General features: G+C 49.4%; 1 protein-coding gene across 7 annotated transcripts in view; it reads left to right on the top strand.

Annotated features, from left to right (window-relative positions):
- The window catches only part of pltp (phospholipid transfer protein), a 147,996-nt gene that overhangs the window by 89,808 nt on the left and 39,731 nt on the right, over positions 1-18,457 (top strand). For all 7 annotated transcript variants that reach the window (XR_013500281.1, XR_013500280.1, XM_078236324.1 and 4 more), the window contains exons 5-10: positions 3,243-3,398; positions 5,696-5,759; positions 7,604-7,667; positions 14,366-14,457; positions 16,830-17,006; positions 17,097-17,156. Coding sequence is in view for 5 of the 7 variants with exons in the window: in XM_078236324.1 (XP_078092450.1) it covers positions 3,243-3,398; positions 5,696-5,759; positions 7,604-7,667; positions 14,366-14,457; positions 16,830-17,006; positions 17,097-17,156 (613 nt within the window). In the remaining 2 variants the exon portion in view is untranslated. The remainder of the gene's footprint in view (positions 1-3,242; positions 3,399-5,695; positions 5,760-7,603; positions 7,668-14,365; positions 14,458-16,829; positions 17,007-17,096; positions 17,157-18,457) is intronic.

The raw sequence follows: 18,457 nt of genomic DNA, 5'->3' as shown, positions 1-18,457 counted from the left end.
GGAGGAGTGGGTGAGGGAGGAGTGGGGGTGGGAGGAGTGGGTGTAGGAGGAGTGGGTGAGGGAGGAGTGGGTGTAGGAGGAGTGGGTGTGGGAGGAGTGAGTGAGGGAGGAGTGGGTGAGGGAGGAGTGGGTGAGGAAGGAGTGGGTGAGGAAGGAGTGGGTGAGGGAGGAGTGGGTGAGGGAGGAGTGGGTGAGGGAGGAGTGGGTGAGGGTGGAGTGGGTGAGGGAGGAGTGAGTGAGGGAGGAATGGGTGAGGGAGGAGTGAGTGAGGGAGGAATGGGTGAGGATTTAATGGGTGAGGGAGGAGTGAGTGAGGGAGGAGTGGGTGAGGGAGGAGTGGGTTAGGGAGGGGAGGGTGTGGGAGAAGTGGGTGGGGGAGGAGTGGGTGTGGGAGGGGTGGGTGAGGGAAGGGTGGGTGAGGGCGGGGTGGGTGAGGGAGGAGTGGGTGCGGGAGGAGTGGGTGAGGGAGGAGTGGGTGAGGGAGGAGTGTGTGTGGGAGGAGTGGGTGTGGGAAGGGTGGGTGAGGGAAGGGTGGGTGAGGGCGGGGTGGGTGAGGGAGGGGTGGGTGAGGGAGGAGTGGGTGCGGGAGGAGTGAATGAGGGAGGAGTGGGTGAGAGAGGAGTGGGTGATAGAGGAGTGGGTGAGGGAGAATGGCCAAAGGAGGAGTGGGAGAGAGGGGAGTGTGCTTGGGAGGAGTGGGAGAGGGAGGAATGGGTGAGGGAGAAGAGGAGTGGGGGGGAGGGCGTGGGTGAGGGAGGAATGGCCAAAGGAGGAGTGGGAGAGAGGGGAGTGTGCTTGGGAGGAGTGGGAGAGGGAGGAATGGGTGAGGGAGAAGAGGGTGAGGGAGGAGAGGTGAGTGAGGAGTGAGTGACAGAGGAGTAGGTGCAGGAGGAGTAGGTGCAGGAGGAGTGGTTGAGGGAGGAGTGGATGAGGGAGGAGTGTGAGAGGGAGGGGTGGGAGAGGGGGTAGTGGGAGAGGGGTAGTGGGAGAGGGGGAGTGGGTGGTGGAGGAGGAGTGGGAGAGGGGATAGTGGGAGAGGGGGAGTGGGTGGAGGAGTGGGTGAGGGAAGAGTGGGTGTGAGAGGAGTGAGTGTGGGAGGAGTGGATGAGGGAGGAGTGAATGTTGGAGGAGTGGTGTGGGAGGAGTGAGTGTGGGAGGAGTGGATGAGGGAGGAGTGAGTGTGGAGGAGTGGGTGGAGGAAGGAGTGGTTGAGGGAAGGGTGGGTGGGGGAGGAGTGGGTGAGTGAGGAGTGGGTGAGGGAGGAGTGGGTGTGGGGGGAGTGGGTGAGGGAGGAGTGAGTGAGGGAGGAGTGGGTGGGGGAGGAGTGAATGAGGGAGGAGTGGGTGAGGAGGAGTGGGTGTGAAGGAGGAGTGGGTGAGGGAGGAGTGAGTGAGGGAGGAGTGGGTAAGGGAGGAGTGAGTAAAGGAGGGGTGGGTGAGGGAGGAGTGGGTGAGGGGGGGTGGATGAGGGACGGGTGGGTGAGGGAGGAGTGGGTGTGGGAGGAGTAGGAGGGGTGGGTGAGGGAGGAGTGGGTGAGGGAGGAGTGAGTGAGGGAGGAGTGGGTGAGGGAGGAGTGAGTGAAGGAGGGGTGGGTGAGGAGGAGTGGGTGAGGGCGGAGTGGATGAGGAAGAGTGGGTGTGGGAAGAGTGGGTGAGGGGGGGTGGATGAGGGACAGGTGGGTGAGGGAGGAGTGGATGTGGGAGGAGTGAATGAGGGAGAGTGGGTGAGGGAGGAGTGGGTGAGGGAGGAGTGAGTGAGGGAGGAGTGGGTGAGGGAGGAGTGAATGAGGGAGGAGTGAGTGAGGGCTGAGTGGGTGAGGAGGAGTGAGTAAAGGAGGGGTGGGTGAGGGAGGAGTGAGTGAAGGAGGGGTGGGTGAGGGAGGAGTGAGTGAGGGAGGAGTGGGTAAGGGAGGAGTGAGTAAAGGAGGGGTGGGTGAGGGAGGAGTGGGTGAGGGGGGGTGGATGAGGGACGGGTGGGTGAGGGAGGAGTGGGTGGGGGGAGTGAATGAGGGAGGAGTGGGTGAGGGAGGAGTGGGTGAGGAGGAGTGAGTGAGGGAGGAGTGGGTGAGGGAGGAGTGAGTAAAGGAGGGTGGGTGAGGGAAGTGGGTGAGGGAGGAGTGAGTGAGGGAGGAGTGGGTGAGGGAGGAGTGAGTGAAGGAGGGGTGGGTGAGGGAGGAGTGGGTGAGGGCGGAGGGGAGGGAAGAGTGGGTGGTGGGAGGAGTGGGTGAGGGGGGTGGATGAGGGACAGGTGGGTGAGGGAGGAGTGGATGTGGGAGGAGTGAATGAGGGAGGAGTGGGTGAGGGAGGAGTGGGTGAGGGAGGAGTGAGTGAGGGAGGAGTGGGTGAGGGAGGAGTGAATGAGGGAGGAGTGAGTGAGGGCGGAGTGGGTGAGGGAGGAGTGAGTAAAGAGGGGTGGGTGAGGGAGGAGTGAGTGAAGGAGGAGTGGGTGTGGGAGGAGTGAATGAGGGAGGAGTGGGTGAGGGAGGAGTGGGTGAGGGAGGAGTGAGTGAGGGAGGAGTGGGTGAGGGAGGAGTGAGTAAAGGAGGGGTGGGTGAGGGAGGAGTGGGTGAGGGAGGAGTGAGTGAGGGAGGAGTGGGTGAGGGAGGAGTGAGTGAAGGAGGGGTGGGTGAGGGAGGAGTGGGTGAGGGCGGAGTGGGTGAGGGAAGAGTGGGTGTGGGAGGAGTGGGTGAGGGGGGGTGGATGAGGGACAGGTGGGTGAGGGAGGAGTGGATGTGGGAGGAGTGAATGAGGGAGGAGTGGGTGAGGGAGGAGTGGGTGAGGGAGGAGTGAGTGAGGGAGGAGTGGGTGAGGGAGGAGTGAATGAGGGAGGGGTGAGTGAGGGCGGAGTGGGTGAGGGAGGAGTGAGTAAAGGAGGGGTGGGTGAGGGAGGAGTGAGTGAAGGAGGGGTGGGTGAGGGAGGAGTGGGTGAGGGAGGAGTGAGTGAGGGAGGGAGGAATGGGTGAGGGAGGAGTGAGTGAGGGCGGAGTGAGTGAAGGAGGAGTGAGTGAGGGAGGAGTGAGTGAGGGAGGGAGGAATGGGTGAGGGAGGGAGGAATGGGTGAGGGAGGAGTGAATGAGGTTTGGGGAAGTCATTAGGGTTGTGATTAGGGGTCAGGGTTCACCATGAGCCAGGGTTCGGATAACCAGGAGATGGAGTGATTACCCGGGGTCAAGATGGGGGTGACACAGAGGACGAGGGGTTGTCACTGAACTCTGCATCACTGAGACAAGTTGTCTTTTGCAGTCAGGATGTCGGCCAAATCAATGCGTCTGCTGAAGGAGCCAATATCTGGACGGTGTTAGATTTGTCCAGAAGCCAGTCTGGGCAGCTGAAGATCAGCAAGCTCTCCTGTACTGCTTCAATCGCAGGAATGCAGGCCAAGTTTGCCGGAAGCTTCAGGTAATCATTCCTCTTTCCTGTCAGCTCTGCAGCATGGATGTGGGTGAGAATAGCAGCCTTTGCTGTCAGCTCAGAGTCATGTTCCTCAACATGAAACATCCATTAGAAACAACCCTATCTGTGCTGTCAGTTATTCTCCGTGCCAGCAGTATCCCGGAGCCCAGGGGCCCACCATCTTCCTTTCGCCATGTATCCCTTCATCCACCTCTCCAACCTACTCTTAGTGTTGTCATGGTTCTTTGCTTCAACCACTAACATTCCACAGCCTCACACCCTCTGCATTGAAAAACAAATCTCTCCTCAGGAGGAGATTCCACTCATACATAGAATAGAATCATAGAATCCCTACAGTGCAGGAAGAGGCCATTCGGTCCATCAAGTCTGCACCGCCAACAATCCTACCCAGGCCCAATCCCTGTAACCCCACGTATTTACCCTGCTAATCCCCCTGGAATTTACCCTTCCAAAACCCCATGACAATAAGGGACAATTTAGCATGGCCAATCATCTTCGGAGTGTGGGAGGAAACTGGAGTACCCGGAGGAAACCGATGCAGACACGGGGAGAACATGCAAACTCTATATAGACAGTCACTCAAGGCCGGAATTGAACCCGGGTCCCTGGTGCTGTGAGGCAGCAGTGCTAACCACTGTGTCACCAGAAGGAACCAGTACTGATCAGGGAATTGAGAACAGTTCAGGAATGGTATTCCACTAGAGATTGCCAGTTAATACTGCTAATGGTGCCAGTAAGCTAGGTGGCAGTGCCCGTAATACTGGTAAGATCGCCAATACAGGTTCAAACTGGTTATTTTTCCAGTTTATCCGTTGTTTTTATATTATACTTATTCTGTTTTTTAAAGTGTTTATTTGTCACATTTATTCCTGGTGCAGACTTGAGCATCAATAACTCCCCCATTCCAATGTGTATCCTGGAAGATATTAATAAGAGTGATCCTGTAGGTTTGCAGTTGAACAAAGCGTTCAGAATAAAACAATGTAGAGAAATGTGCAAATTTTACTGAGAAAAATGCCAACCTTACAGAATTAAAATTCAGTATTATGTTGCTGTCTGTTCGTTTCAGATCTCTCATTAAGGGCGGTGTGGTGGTACAGTGGTTCGCACTGCTGCCACGCAGCTCCAGGGACCTGGGTTCGATTCCCATCTTGGGTGACTGTCTGTGTGAAGTTTGCACGTTCTCCCCATGTCTGCGTGGATTTCCTCCAGGTGTTCCGGTTTCCTCCCACAGTCCAAAGATTTGCATGTTAGGTGGATTGGCCACGCTAAATTGACCCTTAGTGTCGGGGGATTAGCAGAGTAAATGCATGGGGTTGTGGGGATAGGGCCTGGGTGGGATTGTGCAGACTCGATGGACCAAATGGCCTCCTGCACTGTAGGATTCTATGATTCTATGATTAAATGCATCTTAAATCATTTTAAACATCTGATCAATTGCTTCTTAATCTTCTGTTTTCAAAAAGGAACACAAATGTTTTATCTTTCTTTGCAGTTGTCAGAGATTAGTGACACATTGAACACCACCCACTCTTGCCTTATCTTCATTGTGTAATGTGCTAACCCGAATGGCACACACTACTCCAATCACAATTTTATAGATTTTAAATCAATTCATCATTACATCTTCTTCCATATCCAGGGGTAGGATGGAAACTGAGACCCACCCACACACACCCAGGGGATATAGAAACTGAAACACACACACACACGCCAGGAGGAATATAGAAACTGAGACCCACACACACCAGGGGGATATAGAAACTGAAACACATGCACGCACACACACACACACACACACCAGGGGGAATATAGAAACTGAGACCCACCCACAAACCCCAGGGGGATATAGAAACTGAGACCCAGCCACACACACACACCCAGGGGATATAGAATCTGAGACCCACACACACACCAGGGTGGATATAAAGACTGAGAAAGTGAGGCACAATCTTCAATTCAAACTGGTCAAATTCACAGATGAAAACAAAGTATAAGGAAAGTTACAACTCTCAAACCACCCCAAAAATTAAAGAAAGGAGTTTGTCACAATAAGATTGTGAAACTCAATGACAGCTGAAAATGAATTCAAACAATTGTGGTTAAAACTCTGATGGGTGTTTTGGACAACAAAGGTTCAGGCCTAGGTCTGGTTTCTGCCCCAAATACAATTTTGTTCCTGTTGTCAAGACTCCTATGTCAACACAGTGTGGTTTCACTGACAATCGCACACAGTAATCACTCCCTGTTCTGTACCTCACACAACTGTCTTGTTTTTCCAGGGGTTTCTATGAAGTACTCTCCAGTTTTCTAACAACAGGTTTGCGATTCCTGATCAACCAGCAGGTAATTTTTCGCTAATGGACACAGCTCAGGTGCGTTTGGGGACAGGCAGAATTAATATCACAATTGCTGGAGGACAGCAACAACTTTAATGTAATAAAACATCCCGAGCCTTTTGTTGTAAATTCAAACGTGATACCGGGTCAGATAAAGCAATGTGAGGACTGGTGACCAGAAGCTTGGTCAAAGAGGGAGTTTTTAAGCAGCTTGTTCGAGGGGTTTCGAGAAGGGATTCCAGAACTTACTGCCCAGGCAGCGAATGGCATGACACCAGTTGTGAAGCAATGAAAATCAGCGATGCTCAAGAGGCCTGAATTAGAGGAGCTGTGATATCATTGGAGGGCTGGAGGATTTGACAGAGATAGGAAGGTACAAGGATCTGGAGGGATCTGAAAACAAGGATGAGAATTTTAGAACTGCAGTGTTGCTTGAGCAGGAGTCAGTGTAAGTCAGTTACACATGGTGTGATGGGTATATGGGACATGGGTAGCAGAGTGGATGAAAGATGGGAGGCTGGCCAGGAGAGCTACAAATAAGTCCAGTCTGACCATCAAGGCGGGATCAAAATCCTGGAACTCCCTCCCTAACAGCACGGAGTCACATGTAGACCAGATTAGGTAAGGTCGGCAGATATCCTTTCCTAAAGGACACTGACATAGAACATAGAATAGCTACAGCACAAACAGGCCCTTCGGCCCACAAGTTGCGCCGAACATGTCCCTACCTACTAGGCTTACCTATAACCCTCTATCTTACTAACTTCCATGAACTTATCCAAAAGTCTCTTAAAAGACCCTATCTAATCCGCCTCCACCACCACTACCGGCATCCGATTCCACGCACCCACCACCCTCTGAGTGAAAAACCTACCCCTAACATCTCCTCTGTACCTACTCCCCAGCACCCTAAACCTGTGACCTCTTGTGGCAACCATTTCAGCCTTGGGTAAAAGCCTCTGAGAATCCACTCTATCAATACCTCTCAACATCTTATACACCTCTATTAGGTCACCTCTCATCCTTCGCCTCTCCAAGGAGAAAAGACCTAGCTCTCTCATCCTCATAAGGCATGCCACCTAATCCAGGCAACATCCTTGTAAATCTCCTCTGCACCCTTTCTATGGCTTCCACATCCTTTCTGTAATGAGGCGACCAGAACTGGGCACAGTACTCCAGGTGGGATCTGACCAGGGTCCTATACAGCTGCAGCATTATCTCCCGATTTCTAAACTCAATTCCTCTATTGATGAAGGCCAGTATGATAGAATCATAGAATCATAGAATGATAGAATTCTATGATAGAATTATAGAATCACTACAGTGCAAAACAGCCATTCGGCCCATCGGGTCTGTACCGACTCTCTGACAGAGTATTTTACCCAGGCCCTCTCCCCCACCTTATACCCGTGATCCCACACATTTACCATGGCTAATCCACCTAACTTGCACATCTTTGGAGTGTGGGAGGAAACCAGAGCACTTGGAGGAAACCCATGCAAACACGGGGAGAATGTGCAAACTCCACACAGACAGTCACCCAAAGGCCAGAATTGAACCCCGGTCCCTGGAACTGTGCTAACCACCGTGCCACCATGCCACCCTGGAATTTTGGGTTCATGGTCTCCATTATTGAGACGAACTTTTGTATTGAAGTTAAATTCCACCAGCTGCCATGGTGAGATTTGAACCCATGTTTCCAGAGGATTAGCCTGGGTCTCTGGATTACCAGCTCAGTGATATTACCACTCTGCCATCATCTCCCCAGATGTGGGCAGTGTCAGAGAGTGTCAGTGTTTGGGACTAATGCTGTCTTTTGTTCCTGTGTCAACCCCTTTCTCTGTTTTGTAGATTTGCCCTGCTCTACAACATTCAGCATTGGTCCTGCTGAACTCTCTACTGGAGACGGTTCCAGGTGTGTATACGTGGTGTTTCAGAGGCATTACTGAAGAAAGCCAGTGTATTGATCAATGAGTTTCTTGTTAGACTGGAGATTGACAGAGGCAGTCAGTTTTGTCAACTCGGAGCTAAGGCAGGAACCACAGAGGAGGCAAAATGGGGTTGGTGTTCCAGTGGGAATGTTTACTGTGCCCACCCAAGTCGGGCAAAAAACAGGCCGATGCAAAGAGAACATCTTTGGATTGAAGACTGACAGCACCAGTGGGGAGATGATTGGTGGATTTCTGGGGAGCTTGAAGTGAGGCACCACTACAAACAGCTTGGAGTTGTTTTTGAAGGTCAGTTTTACAGATTCTGCTCAGATAGTGTTCTGGCAATTTTGGTTCAATTTACTGTTTCATCTAGAAGTGAATGAAGCAGAACCTCAGCACTGAATCAGCCAAAGATGTGCAACCTGTCTGTATAAGGAATGGAAATGAATATCCCTGCTACTCCGTGTACCCCTGCTACTCCCTGTATCCCTGCTATTCCCTGTATCCCTGCTATTCCCTGTATCCCTGCTACTCCGTGTACCCCTGCTACTCCCTCTATCGCAGCTACTCCCTGTATCCCTGCTATTCCCTGTATCCCTGCTATTCCCTGTATCCCTGCTACTCCCTGTACCCCTGCTACTCCCTCTATCCCTGCTACTCCCTATATCCCTGCTATTCCCTCCATCCTTGCTACTCCCTCTATCCCTGCTACTCCCTCTATCCATGCTACTCCCTGTATCCATGCTACTCCCTGTATCCATGCTACTCCCTGTATCCTTGCTATTCCCTGTATCCCTGTTAATCCCTCTATCCCTGCTACTCCCTCCATCTGCAGTTTTGCCCAATCTTTGCAGCCTCTGCTCCAGCTTCCTCTCCCATTGTAGCCCTCGGCGACCACTTTCCTCTTTTATTTGATGAGTTTAAACATCAGAGTTCAGTAAAATCAGTTGTAACCTATACACTTTCTGATGTTATCGAGCTCCTGTGATATGATCCAGCATGGATACTCAGTAAAATCATACCGCACAGTTCCCATACAGTGACATGGTTCTTTATTTTTGAGTTCACAATCATTATCAGAACTCAGGTATACAGTTCCCAATTCCAGCAATACTGCAGCAAACAATAGTTTCCTCAAATCACGTAAACCAACCTTAGAACAAGGACAGGAATGGTTGTTGGACGTTCCGGGGTATAGATGTTTCAGTAAGTGTAGGGAAGCTGGTAAAAGAGGTGGAGGAGTAGCATTGTTAATCAAGGATAGTTTAACGGCTGCGGAAAGGCACTTCGAGGGGGATCTGCATACTGAGGTAATATGGGCTGAAGTTAGAAATAGGAAAGGAGCGGTCACGTTGTTAGGAGTTTACTATAGGTCCCCAAATAGTAATAGAGATGTGGAGGAAGAAATTGCTAAGCAGATTATGGATAGGTGTGGGGGTCACAGGGTAGTTGTCATGGGGGACTTTAACTTTCCAAATATTGATTGGAACCTTTGTAGGTCAAATAGTTTGGATGGGGCAGTTTTTGTACAGTGTATGCAGGAGGGTTTCCTGACACAATATGTGGATAGGCCGACAAGAGGTGGGGCCACATTGGATTTGGTACTGGGAAATGAACTGGGCCAAGTGTTAGATTTGGTTGTGGGAGAGCACATTGGAGATAGTGACCACAATTCGGTGTCTTTTGTTATTGCAATGGAGAGGGATAGGGCCGTACGACAGGGCAAGGTTTATAATTGGGGGAGAGGTAATTATGATGCGATTAGGCAAGAATTAGGGGGCATAAGATGGGAACAGAAACTGTCAGGGAAAGGCACTAATGAAAAGTGGAACTTTTTCAAGGAACAAATACTGGGTGTCCTTGACAGGTATGGCCCTGTCAGGCAGGGAGGAAATGGCTGAGTGAGGGAACCATGGTTCACAAAAGAGGTGGAATGTCTTGTAAAAAGGAAGAGGGAAGCTTATGTAGGGATGAGGAAACAAGGTTCAGATGGCTCGATTGAGGATTACAAGTTAGCAAGGAATGAGCTGAAAAAGGGGCTTAGGAGAGCTAGGAGGGGGCATGAGAAGTCCTTGGTGGGTCGGATCAAGGAAAAGCCCAAGGCTTTTTACTCTTATGTGAGGAATAAAAGAATGACCAGGGTGAGGTTAGGGCCGGTCAAGGACAGTAGTGGGAACTTGTGTATGGAGTCAGTAGAGATAGGAGAGGTGATGAATGAATACTTTTCTTCAGTGTTCACCAAGGAGAGGGGCCACGTTTTTGAGGAAGAGAAGGTGTTTCAGGCTAATAGGCTGGAAGAAGTAGATGTTCGGAGGGAGGATGGACTAGCAGTTTTGAATAAACTGAAGGTCGATAAGTCCCCTGGGCCTGATGAAATATATCCTAGGATTCTTTGGAAGGCAAGGGATGAGATTGCAGAGCCTTTGGCTTTGATCTTTGGGTCCTCACTGTTCACGGGGATGGTGCCAGAGGACTGGAGAGTGGCGAATGTTGTTCCTCTGTTTAAGAAAGGGAATAGAAATGACCCTGATAATTATAGGCCGGTTAGTCTTACTTCGGTGGTTGGTAAGTTGATGAAAAAGGTCCTTCGGGATGGGATTTACGACCATTTAGAAAGATGCGGATTAATCCGGGATAGTCAGCACGGATTCGTGAAGGGCAAGTCGTGCCTCACAAATTTGATTGAATTTTTTGAGGAGGTAACTAAGTGTGTTGATGAAGGTCGGGCAGTTGATGTCATATACATGGATTTTAGTAAGGCGTTTGATAAGGTCCCCCATGGTCGGCTTATGATGAAAGTAAGGAGGTGTGAGATAGAGGGAAAGTTGGCCGATTGGATAGGTAACTGGCTGTCTGAACGAAGACAGAGGGTGGTGGTGGATGGAAAATTTTCGGACTGGAGGCAGGTTGCTAGTGGAGTGCCACAGGGATCAGTGCTTGGTCCTCTGCTATTTGTGATTTTTATTAATGACCAAGAGGAGGGGGCTGAAGGGTGGATCAGTAAATTTGCTGATGACACCAAGATTGGTGGAGTAGTGGATGAGGTGGAGGGCTGTTGTAGACTGCAAAGAGACATAGATAGGATGCAAAGCTGGGCTGAAAAATGGCAGATAAATGTGAGGTGATTCATTTTGGCAGGACAAATTTAAATGTGGATTACAGGGTCAAAGGTAGGGTTCTGAAGACTGTGGAGGAACAGAGAGATCTTGGGGTCCATATCCACAGATCTCTGAAGGTTGCCACTCAAGTGGATAGAGCTGTGAAGAAGGCCTATAGCTTTTATTAACAGGGGGTTGGAGTTTAAGAGCCGTGGGGTTATGCTGCAACTGTACAGGACCTTGGTGAGACCACATTTGGAATATTGTGTGCAGTTCTGGTCACCTCACTATAAGAAGGATGTGGAAGCGCTGGAAAGAATGCAGAGGAGATTTACCAGGATGCTGCCTGGTTTGGAGGGTAGGTCTTATGAGGAAAGGTTGAGGGAGCTAGGGCTGTTCTCTCTGGAGCGGAGGAGGCTGAGGGGAGACTTAATAGAGGTTTATAAAATGATGAAGGGGATAGATAGAGTGAACGTTCAAAGACTATTTCCTCGGGTGGATGGAGCTATTACAAGGGGGCATAACTATAGGGTTCATGGTGGGAGATATAGGAAGGATGGCCGAGGTAGGTTCTTTACCCAAAGAGTGTTGGGGTGTGGAATGGACTGCCTGCAGTGATAGTGGAGTCAGACACTTTAGGAACATTTAAGCGGTTATTGGATAGGCACATGGAGCACACCAGGATGATAGGGAGTGGGATAGCTTGATCTTAGTTTCAGATAAAGCTCGGCACAACATCGTGGGCTGAAGGGCCTGTTCTGTGCTGTACTGTTCTAGGTTCTGTGTACTTTTGAGCTTGACAGTCTATAGAAACTAACAGTAAATCACAACACACAATGTGAAATCAGATATACCAACATAGAACCAGCAGGATACACTTCATCCATCTCAATCATCCTGTTACCATGGTTATAGGGTTCATTTCAGCTCTTTAATCATTTCATGACCATAATCACAGTGACAAGAACAGCATGGCCCCAGATCCTGAAGACATGACTGACGGAGCTGCACACATTCTTCCAGGTCCTCATCCTTGCTCTGGAGCTACTTTACCAAGTGTCGGAGGTCAGCAACAGCTACAAACTCTTTTACTCATCTCTGCGCTGATTCCACCAACAGCCCCAAGATGTTGAAATACATGAATAGCCTGAATCCACATTCCACCAAGATGTAACAAGTGGGGCGATCCGAACCTTTGCAGCCCCTTCTCCATGTGCAGCACCACTCCCTGCACCAACTCCTCTAACCACCAGGGACTTCCACTAACTCGAACCCAGCAATTCCACAACAAGCAGCAGCTAACCTGTCAGTAGCAATGCTGCTGGGGATGAGGATCCTTCCTGCTGCACAATACACTCTGCGTGTTTAACGAAGAGCATTAGGACAAGCACTGGGGCTGTAATTGGCAGTGCTGCTGTCAAGTCAGTGTTAGTCAGTAACTGCTGTCACCCTCTGTAGGATTCAGCAAACTCTGGGTACACACTCCAAACGCACATGCTCATACCCTCACCAAGATGGCACTCAGTGTGGGCCTCTCCGGAAGCCTGGGCGTGCTGTCGGGGTGCCATTTTGGCAACACAAGAATATCTTCAGCACTGAGAGCACAGGCACTATGGAGCTATTAACTGTGGGAAAACAGTGGTAGCCAGTGTTACACAGTCCACACCCTCCGCTCTCCCACTCCACTGCTTCATGCTGGGTGACCCACTCTCCTTGTTGGGATTCTCGAACAGCCTGTGCATGGTCTCCAACAATAATAGGAGTGAATCGCTCCTCTTTATCACTGTGATAGAATATGTTTTATCTGATCATGGTCGGTGTTCCAGACTGCGATCAGCAAGCTAGATTCAGTGGTTAAACTCAGCTGACGAAAGCTGATCTCTGGGAATCCAGGCTATGATGTGGAGATGCCGGCGTTGGACTGGGGTAAACACAGTAAGGAGTCTAACAACACCAGGTTAAAGTCCAACAGGTTTATTTGGTAGCAAACGCCACTAGCTTTCGGAGTGCTGCTCCTTCGTCAGGTGAGTGGGAGATCTGCTCATAAACAGCAAACAGGGCAAATAAAGACACAAACTCAATTTACAGAATAATGAATAATGATTGGAATGCGAGTCTTTACAGCTAATCAACTCTTAAAGGTACAGACAATGTGAGTGGAGAGAGCATTAGCACAGGTTAAAGAGATGTGTATTGTCTCCAGACAGGACAGCCGTGAGATTTTGCAAGTCCAGGCAAGCTGTGGGAGTTCCAGATAGTGTGACATGAACCCAAGATCCCGGTTGAGGCCGTCCTCATGTGTGCGGAACCTGGCTATCAGTTTCTGCTCAGCGACTCTGCGCTGTTGTGTGTTGTGAAGGCCGCCTTGGAGAACGCTTACCCGAAGATCAGAGGCCGAATGCCCGTGACCACTGAAGTGCTCCCCAACAGGAAGAGAACAGTCTTGCCTGGTGATTGTCGAGCGGTGTTCATTCATCCGTTGTCGTAGCGTCTGCATGGTTTCCCCAATGTACCATGCCTCGGGACATCCTTTCCTGCAGCGTATCAGGTAGACGATGTTGGCCGAGTTGCAAGAGTATGTACCGTGTACCTGGTGGATGGTGTTCTCACGTGAGATGATGGCATCCGTGTCGATGATCCGGCACATCTTGCAGAGGTTGCTGTGGCAGGGTTGTGTGGTGTCGTGGTCACTGTTCTCCTGAAGGCTCGGTAGTTTGCTGCGATAGTACCCAGCCTTCAGGAGAACAGTGACCACGACACCACATAACCCTGCCACAGCAACCGCTGCAAGACGTGCCGGATCATCGACATGGATGCCATCATCTCACGTGAGAATACCATCCACCAGGTACACGGTACATACTCTTGCAACTCAGCCAACATTGTCTACCTGATACGCTGCCGGAAAGGATGTCCCGAGGCATGGTTCATTGGGGAGACCATGCAGACGCTACGACAACGGATGAATGAACACCGCTCGACAATCACCAGGCAAGACTGTTCTCTTCCTGTTGGGGAGCACTTCAGCGGTCACGGGCATTCGGCCTCTGATATTCGGGTAAGCATTCTCCAAGGCGGCCTTCACAACACACAACAGCGCAGAGTCGCTGAGCAGAAACTGATAGCCACGTTCCGCACACATGAGGACGGCCTCAACCGGGATCTTGGGTTCACGTCACACTATCTGTAACCCCCACAACTTGCCTGGACTTGCAAAGTCTCACTGGCTGTCCTGTCTGGAGACAATACGCATCTCTTTAACCTGTGCTAATGCTCTCTCCACTCACATTGTCTGTACCTTTAAGACTTGATTAGCTGTAAAGACTCGCATTCCATTCATTATTCTGTAAATTGAGTTTGTGTCTTTATATGCCCTGTTTGTGAGCAGATCTCCCACTCACCTGACGAAGGAGCAGCGCTCCGAAAGCTAGTGGCGTTTGCTACCAAATAAACCTGTTGGACTTTAACCTGGTGTTGTTAGAATCCAGGCTATAGCAATGTTAGTAGATCTATCGAGTCAGTGCTGCTGATTGTGATGATAATCAGCCTCCTGGGATTTTTATCTCCTTTCTTTCTCTATAAAGTGCGAACACCAGTGGATCAATACGTAGGAATTGATTATTCGCTCCTCAGTGACCCAGATGTCCAATCTGACTGGATGGACATGGAATTCAAGGTAAGGCCTTTATTCAGCTGGCAGCTTCCAGATCCACATGTCGTGTTCCTCAGGGAGGAAGAGGCAAAAAACCACTGGGTTTGATTATTAGAGCATCCCTGACAGGTAGGCCCAAACTACGTTTCCAGCACGTGCAAAGCCCCAGAGCAACCTGATAATCAGGGGTGGGGGGGGGGGGGGGGGGAGACACAACAACAACAACACCCTGCCCCTCCCACCCCATTCTGCTGTTGAATTTGCTTTCCAAGAACCTCCCAGCCTCCTTCCCTCACTGGGCCTTACTAATCAGCCATATTCAGCTGTCTGTACCCAGCATTGGAGCAAAGTTGTAGCCAGTCAACCTCGGTGTGTAATGGAATCTGGCTGGCCTTTTACTGGGCTTCCAAATGGACAATCTGGATCCAGGCATTCTTTGGTGAACAGATCCTGGACGAAAAACTCCGAGCTTGGGGCAGGTTGTGGAACTGAATTCAATAAATCTGATGATATATAGGCTGGCAGCAGAGCATTGACCATGGAAGAGTTTTAAAGTTCACTTACCAGTGTCACAAGTAGGCTTACATTAACACTGCAATTAAGTTACTGTGAAAATCCCTTAGTCGTCACACTCCGGCACCTGAGGGAGAATTTAGCATGTATTCCAATCCCCTTGCGATAAAAGGCCAAGATGCCATTTGCCGTCCTAATTCTTTTTTTATATCCTTGTGACCAAAGGATAGACAATAAAATGCACTTCATGAACCCACCAAGTTTCCTTAGACAGCATCTTCCAAACCCACAATCTCTACCATCTTGAAGGACAAGGGCAGCAGATACCTGAGAGCATCACCACTGCAACTTCCTCTCCAAGTCACTCACCATCCTGACTTGGAAATATATTGTTGCTCCTTCACTTTTGCTGGGTCAAAATCCTGGAACTCCCTCCCTAACAGCACTGTGGGTGTACCTACACCTCATGGAGTGCAGCAGTTCAAGGAGGCACCTTCTCAAGGGCCATAAGACCATAAGATATAGGAGCAGAATTAGGCCATTTGGCCCATCAAGTCAGCTCTGCCATTCAATCATGGCTGATATTTCTCAACCCCATTCTCCCGCCTTTTTCCTGTAACTTCTGATCCCCTTACCAATCAAGAACCTATTGCTCTCTGTCTTAAATACGCACAATGACCTGGCCTCCACAGCCTTCTGTGGCAATGAATTCCATAGATTTGCCACCCTCTGGTTGAAGAAATTCCTCCTCATCTCGGTTCTTTAGGGTCATCCCTTTACCCTGAGGCTATGCCCTCGGATCCTAATCTCTTCCACTAATCTTCCCCCATCCACTCTATCCAGGCCTTTCAGTATTAGGTGAACCCCAAATCCTCCACATCTCGGGGATAAATATATATTTTAAAAGTTGATACAAATAAAAATGAGTTATTCAATTTCTGTGAAACAGTAATCAGGCCTAATGTGTGTATGTGAGAAAGGTGACAGCTGGAATATCAGTTCACAAGCACTGCAAGTTAATCATGGAGAGCATGTCTAAACTCAGCATGTGTAACAATAACTCCCAGCTAGCCCAGTCTGTGAATGACTCCAGATAATCTCTGAGCTGTCTGGACTTTTTCTAACAGTGACAGTTTATTCCTGATCAGTAAGTATCTGGTTTTCATGCGTATCAGTGGAGCCAATTCAACCTCGGACAGCTTTGACAGACTTACTTCACTTTGGACAGGGACGGCTGCATCAGGTCAACCATTCTGCAATTGTCAACCCTGTTCCTTTACGATATCCGGTTCCCTCCATCTTTACACTGGGAAATATTTATAAAGCCCCCTTCGCATCATCATGAAGCTGAGTGAAGTGTTTATATTAATGTCGCTAATGTTGTAATGTAGGAAGCACAGCATCCAGCAACAAGAGTGAGTTTCACTCCTGATGTTAGTGAGTTTCAATCTGGTTTCACTCCTGATATTAGTGAGTTTCAATCTGGTTTCACTCCTGATCTGAGTGATTTTCAATCTGGTTTCACTCCTGATCTGAGTGAGTTTCAATCTGGTTTCACTCCTGATCTGAGTGAGTTTCAATCTGGTTTCACTCCTGATCTGAGTGAGTTTCAATCTGGTTTCACTCCTGATCTGAGTGAGTTTCAATCTGGTTTCACTCCTGATCTGAGTGAGTTTCAATCTGGTTTCACTCCTGATATTAGTGAGTTTCAATCTGGTTTCACTCCTGATGTTAGTGAGTTTCAATCTGGTTTCACTCCTGATATTAGTGAGTTTCAATCTGGTTTCACTCCTGATGTTTGCTGAGATTGAAAGGCACATGGATTTTGGCCACACCCTGTTCTGCTAACCTCCCGTCTCTTGGGAATTCTGCTCCTGTTTCAGGGAATGTTCTACCCTCTCAGGGATGAGAACGATACATTGCTGAACAATGCAATCATACCTCTTGTGAAGGGTAAACAGCGAATGGTGTACCTCTCGGTGTCTGAATACTTCTTTGATTCCGCCATGTACTCCTATTACAAAGCTGGAGTGCTGATGACAGAAATTCCTGAGAACAAGGTACAGCTCCTCATCGTTACAACCTCATGTCTTACAAAATAATTTACTGACAACAATACCTTAACTTCCTCATTCCTCACTTGTGTACAGATGTCAGTGGATCTTGCCTACTTACTCAGGACCACGTTCTTTGGAGCAATCATTCTGCTGGTAAGTAAATTATGATGACATGGACTATTATTGCCCATCCCTGTCTCCGCCTCTCCCTCTCTCTCCTCCTGACTGTGATGTTTGTGGTACCGGGGCTGTTTTTGCTTTTCTCTCGCTAGTCTGACTGTCTCATTCAGACTGCAGGAGCTGGGAGGAGTTAAAATGATTACTCCCTTAAACAGACAGCACAAAGTAAAGTACATAGTGCCCATGGAATGGCTCAGAGCTCCATATCTGCCACAGGATATAGTTACCAGTGCAGCGTCGCATCTGTGATGAGGACGGTGATAGCAGTTCAGTGCCCAGTTTTTACAAACACATTGATCCCCTCAGTCTTTGTGGAGATTGTGTTCGCAGACCAATTGAAACAGATATCTGTCTGGATCAGGGCTGGTGATACTGAAAGAGGGAATCTGAGTTAACTCTGACCAGGGTTGTACAGCAGTGGGTACCAATCTTTCATCTCACATCACCCCTACACTTCGACCATACCCTTTCACCCTTATCCTTTGATCTCAACCGTCACCCTGACATTTTCACCTCATTCTTTCAGCCTTACAGTTGGGATCAATGACATAGAAAAGAAAGAGTTGAGAATCTACAGATCGTGTTCCAGGAGCTCGGGGTGCAAGATCTCAAAGATGGTCATCTTAGTACTAGACAGGTCAGGCAAGAGCAGGGCAGAGAGCAAGGGAAGTCGAGATTAAACTGCATTTATTTCAATGCAAGAGGCCTGACGGGCAAGCAGATGAACTCAGGGCATAGATGGGTACATGGGGCTGAGATATTATAGCTATTTCTGAAACATGGCTAAAGGAGGGACAGGACTGGCAGCTCAATGTTCCAGGGTGCAGATGCTATAGAAAGGATAGAACAGGAGGTTGGAGAGGAGGGAGAGTTGCTTTTTTGGTTAGGGAGAACATCACAGCAGTACTGAGAGGGGATGTTTCTGAGGGTTCGCCCACTGAGTCACTATAAGAAGGATGTGGAGACACTGGAAAGAGTGCAAAGGAGATTTACCAGGATGCTGCCTGGTTTGGAGGGTAGGTCTTATGAGGAAAGGTTGAGGGAGCTAGGGCTGTTCTCTCTGGAGCGGAGGAGGTTGAGAGGCGACTTAATAGAGGTTTATAAGATGATGAGGGGGATAGATAGAGTGGACGTTCAGAGACTATTTCCTCGGGTGAATGTAGCTGTTACTAGGGGGCATAACTATAAGGTTCATGGTGGAAGATAATAGGAGGGATGTACGAGATAGGTTCTTTACTCAGAGAGTGGTTGGGGTGTGGAATGGACTGCCTGCT

This window comes from Mustelus asterias, chromosome 20, assembly GCF_964213995.1.
Source record: "Mustelus asterias chromosome 20, sMusAst1.hap1.1, whole genome shotgun sequence".
In the NCBI taxonomy this organism is placed as follows: Eukaryota; Metazoa; Chordata; class Chondrichthyes; order Carcharhiniformes; family Triakidae; genus Mustelus; species Mustelus asterias.
The sequence above is the reverse complement of the archived record's forward strand: the minus strand, read 5'-3'. Positions and strand labels throughout refer to the sequence as shown.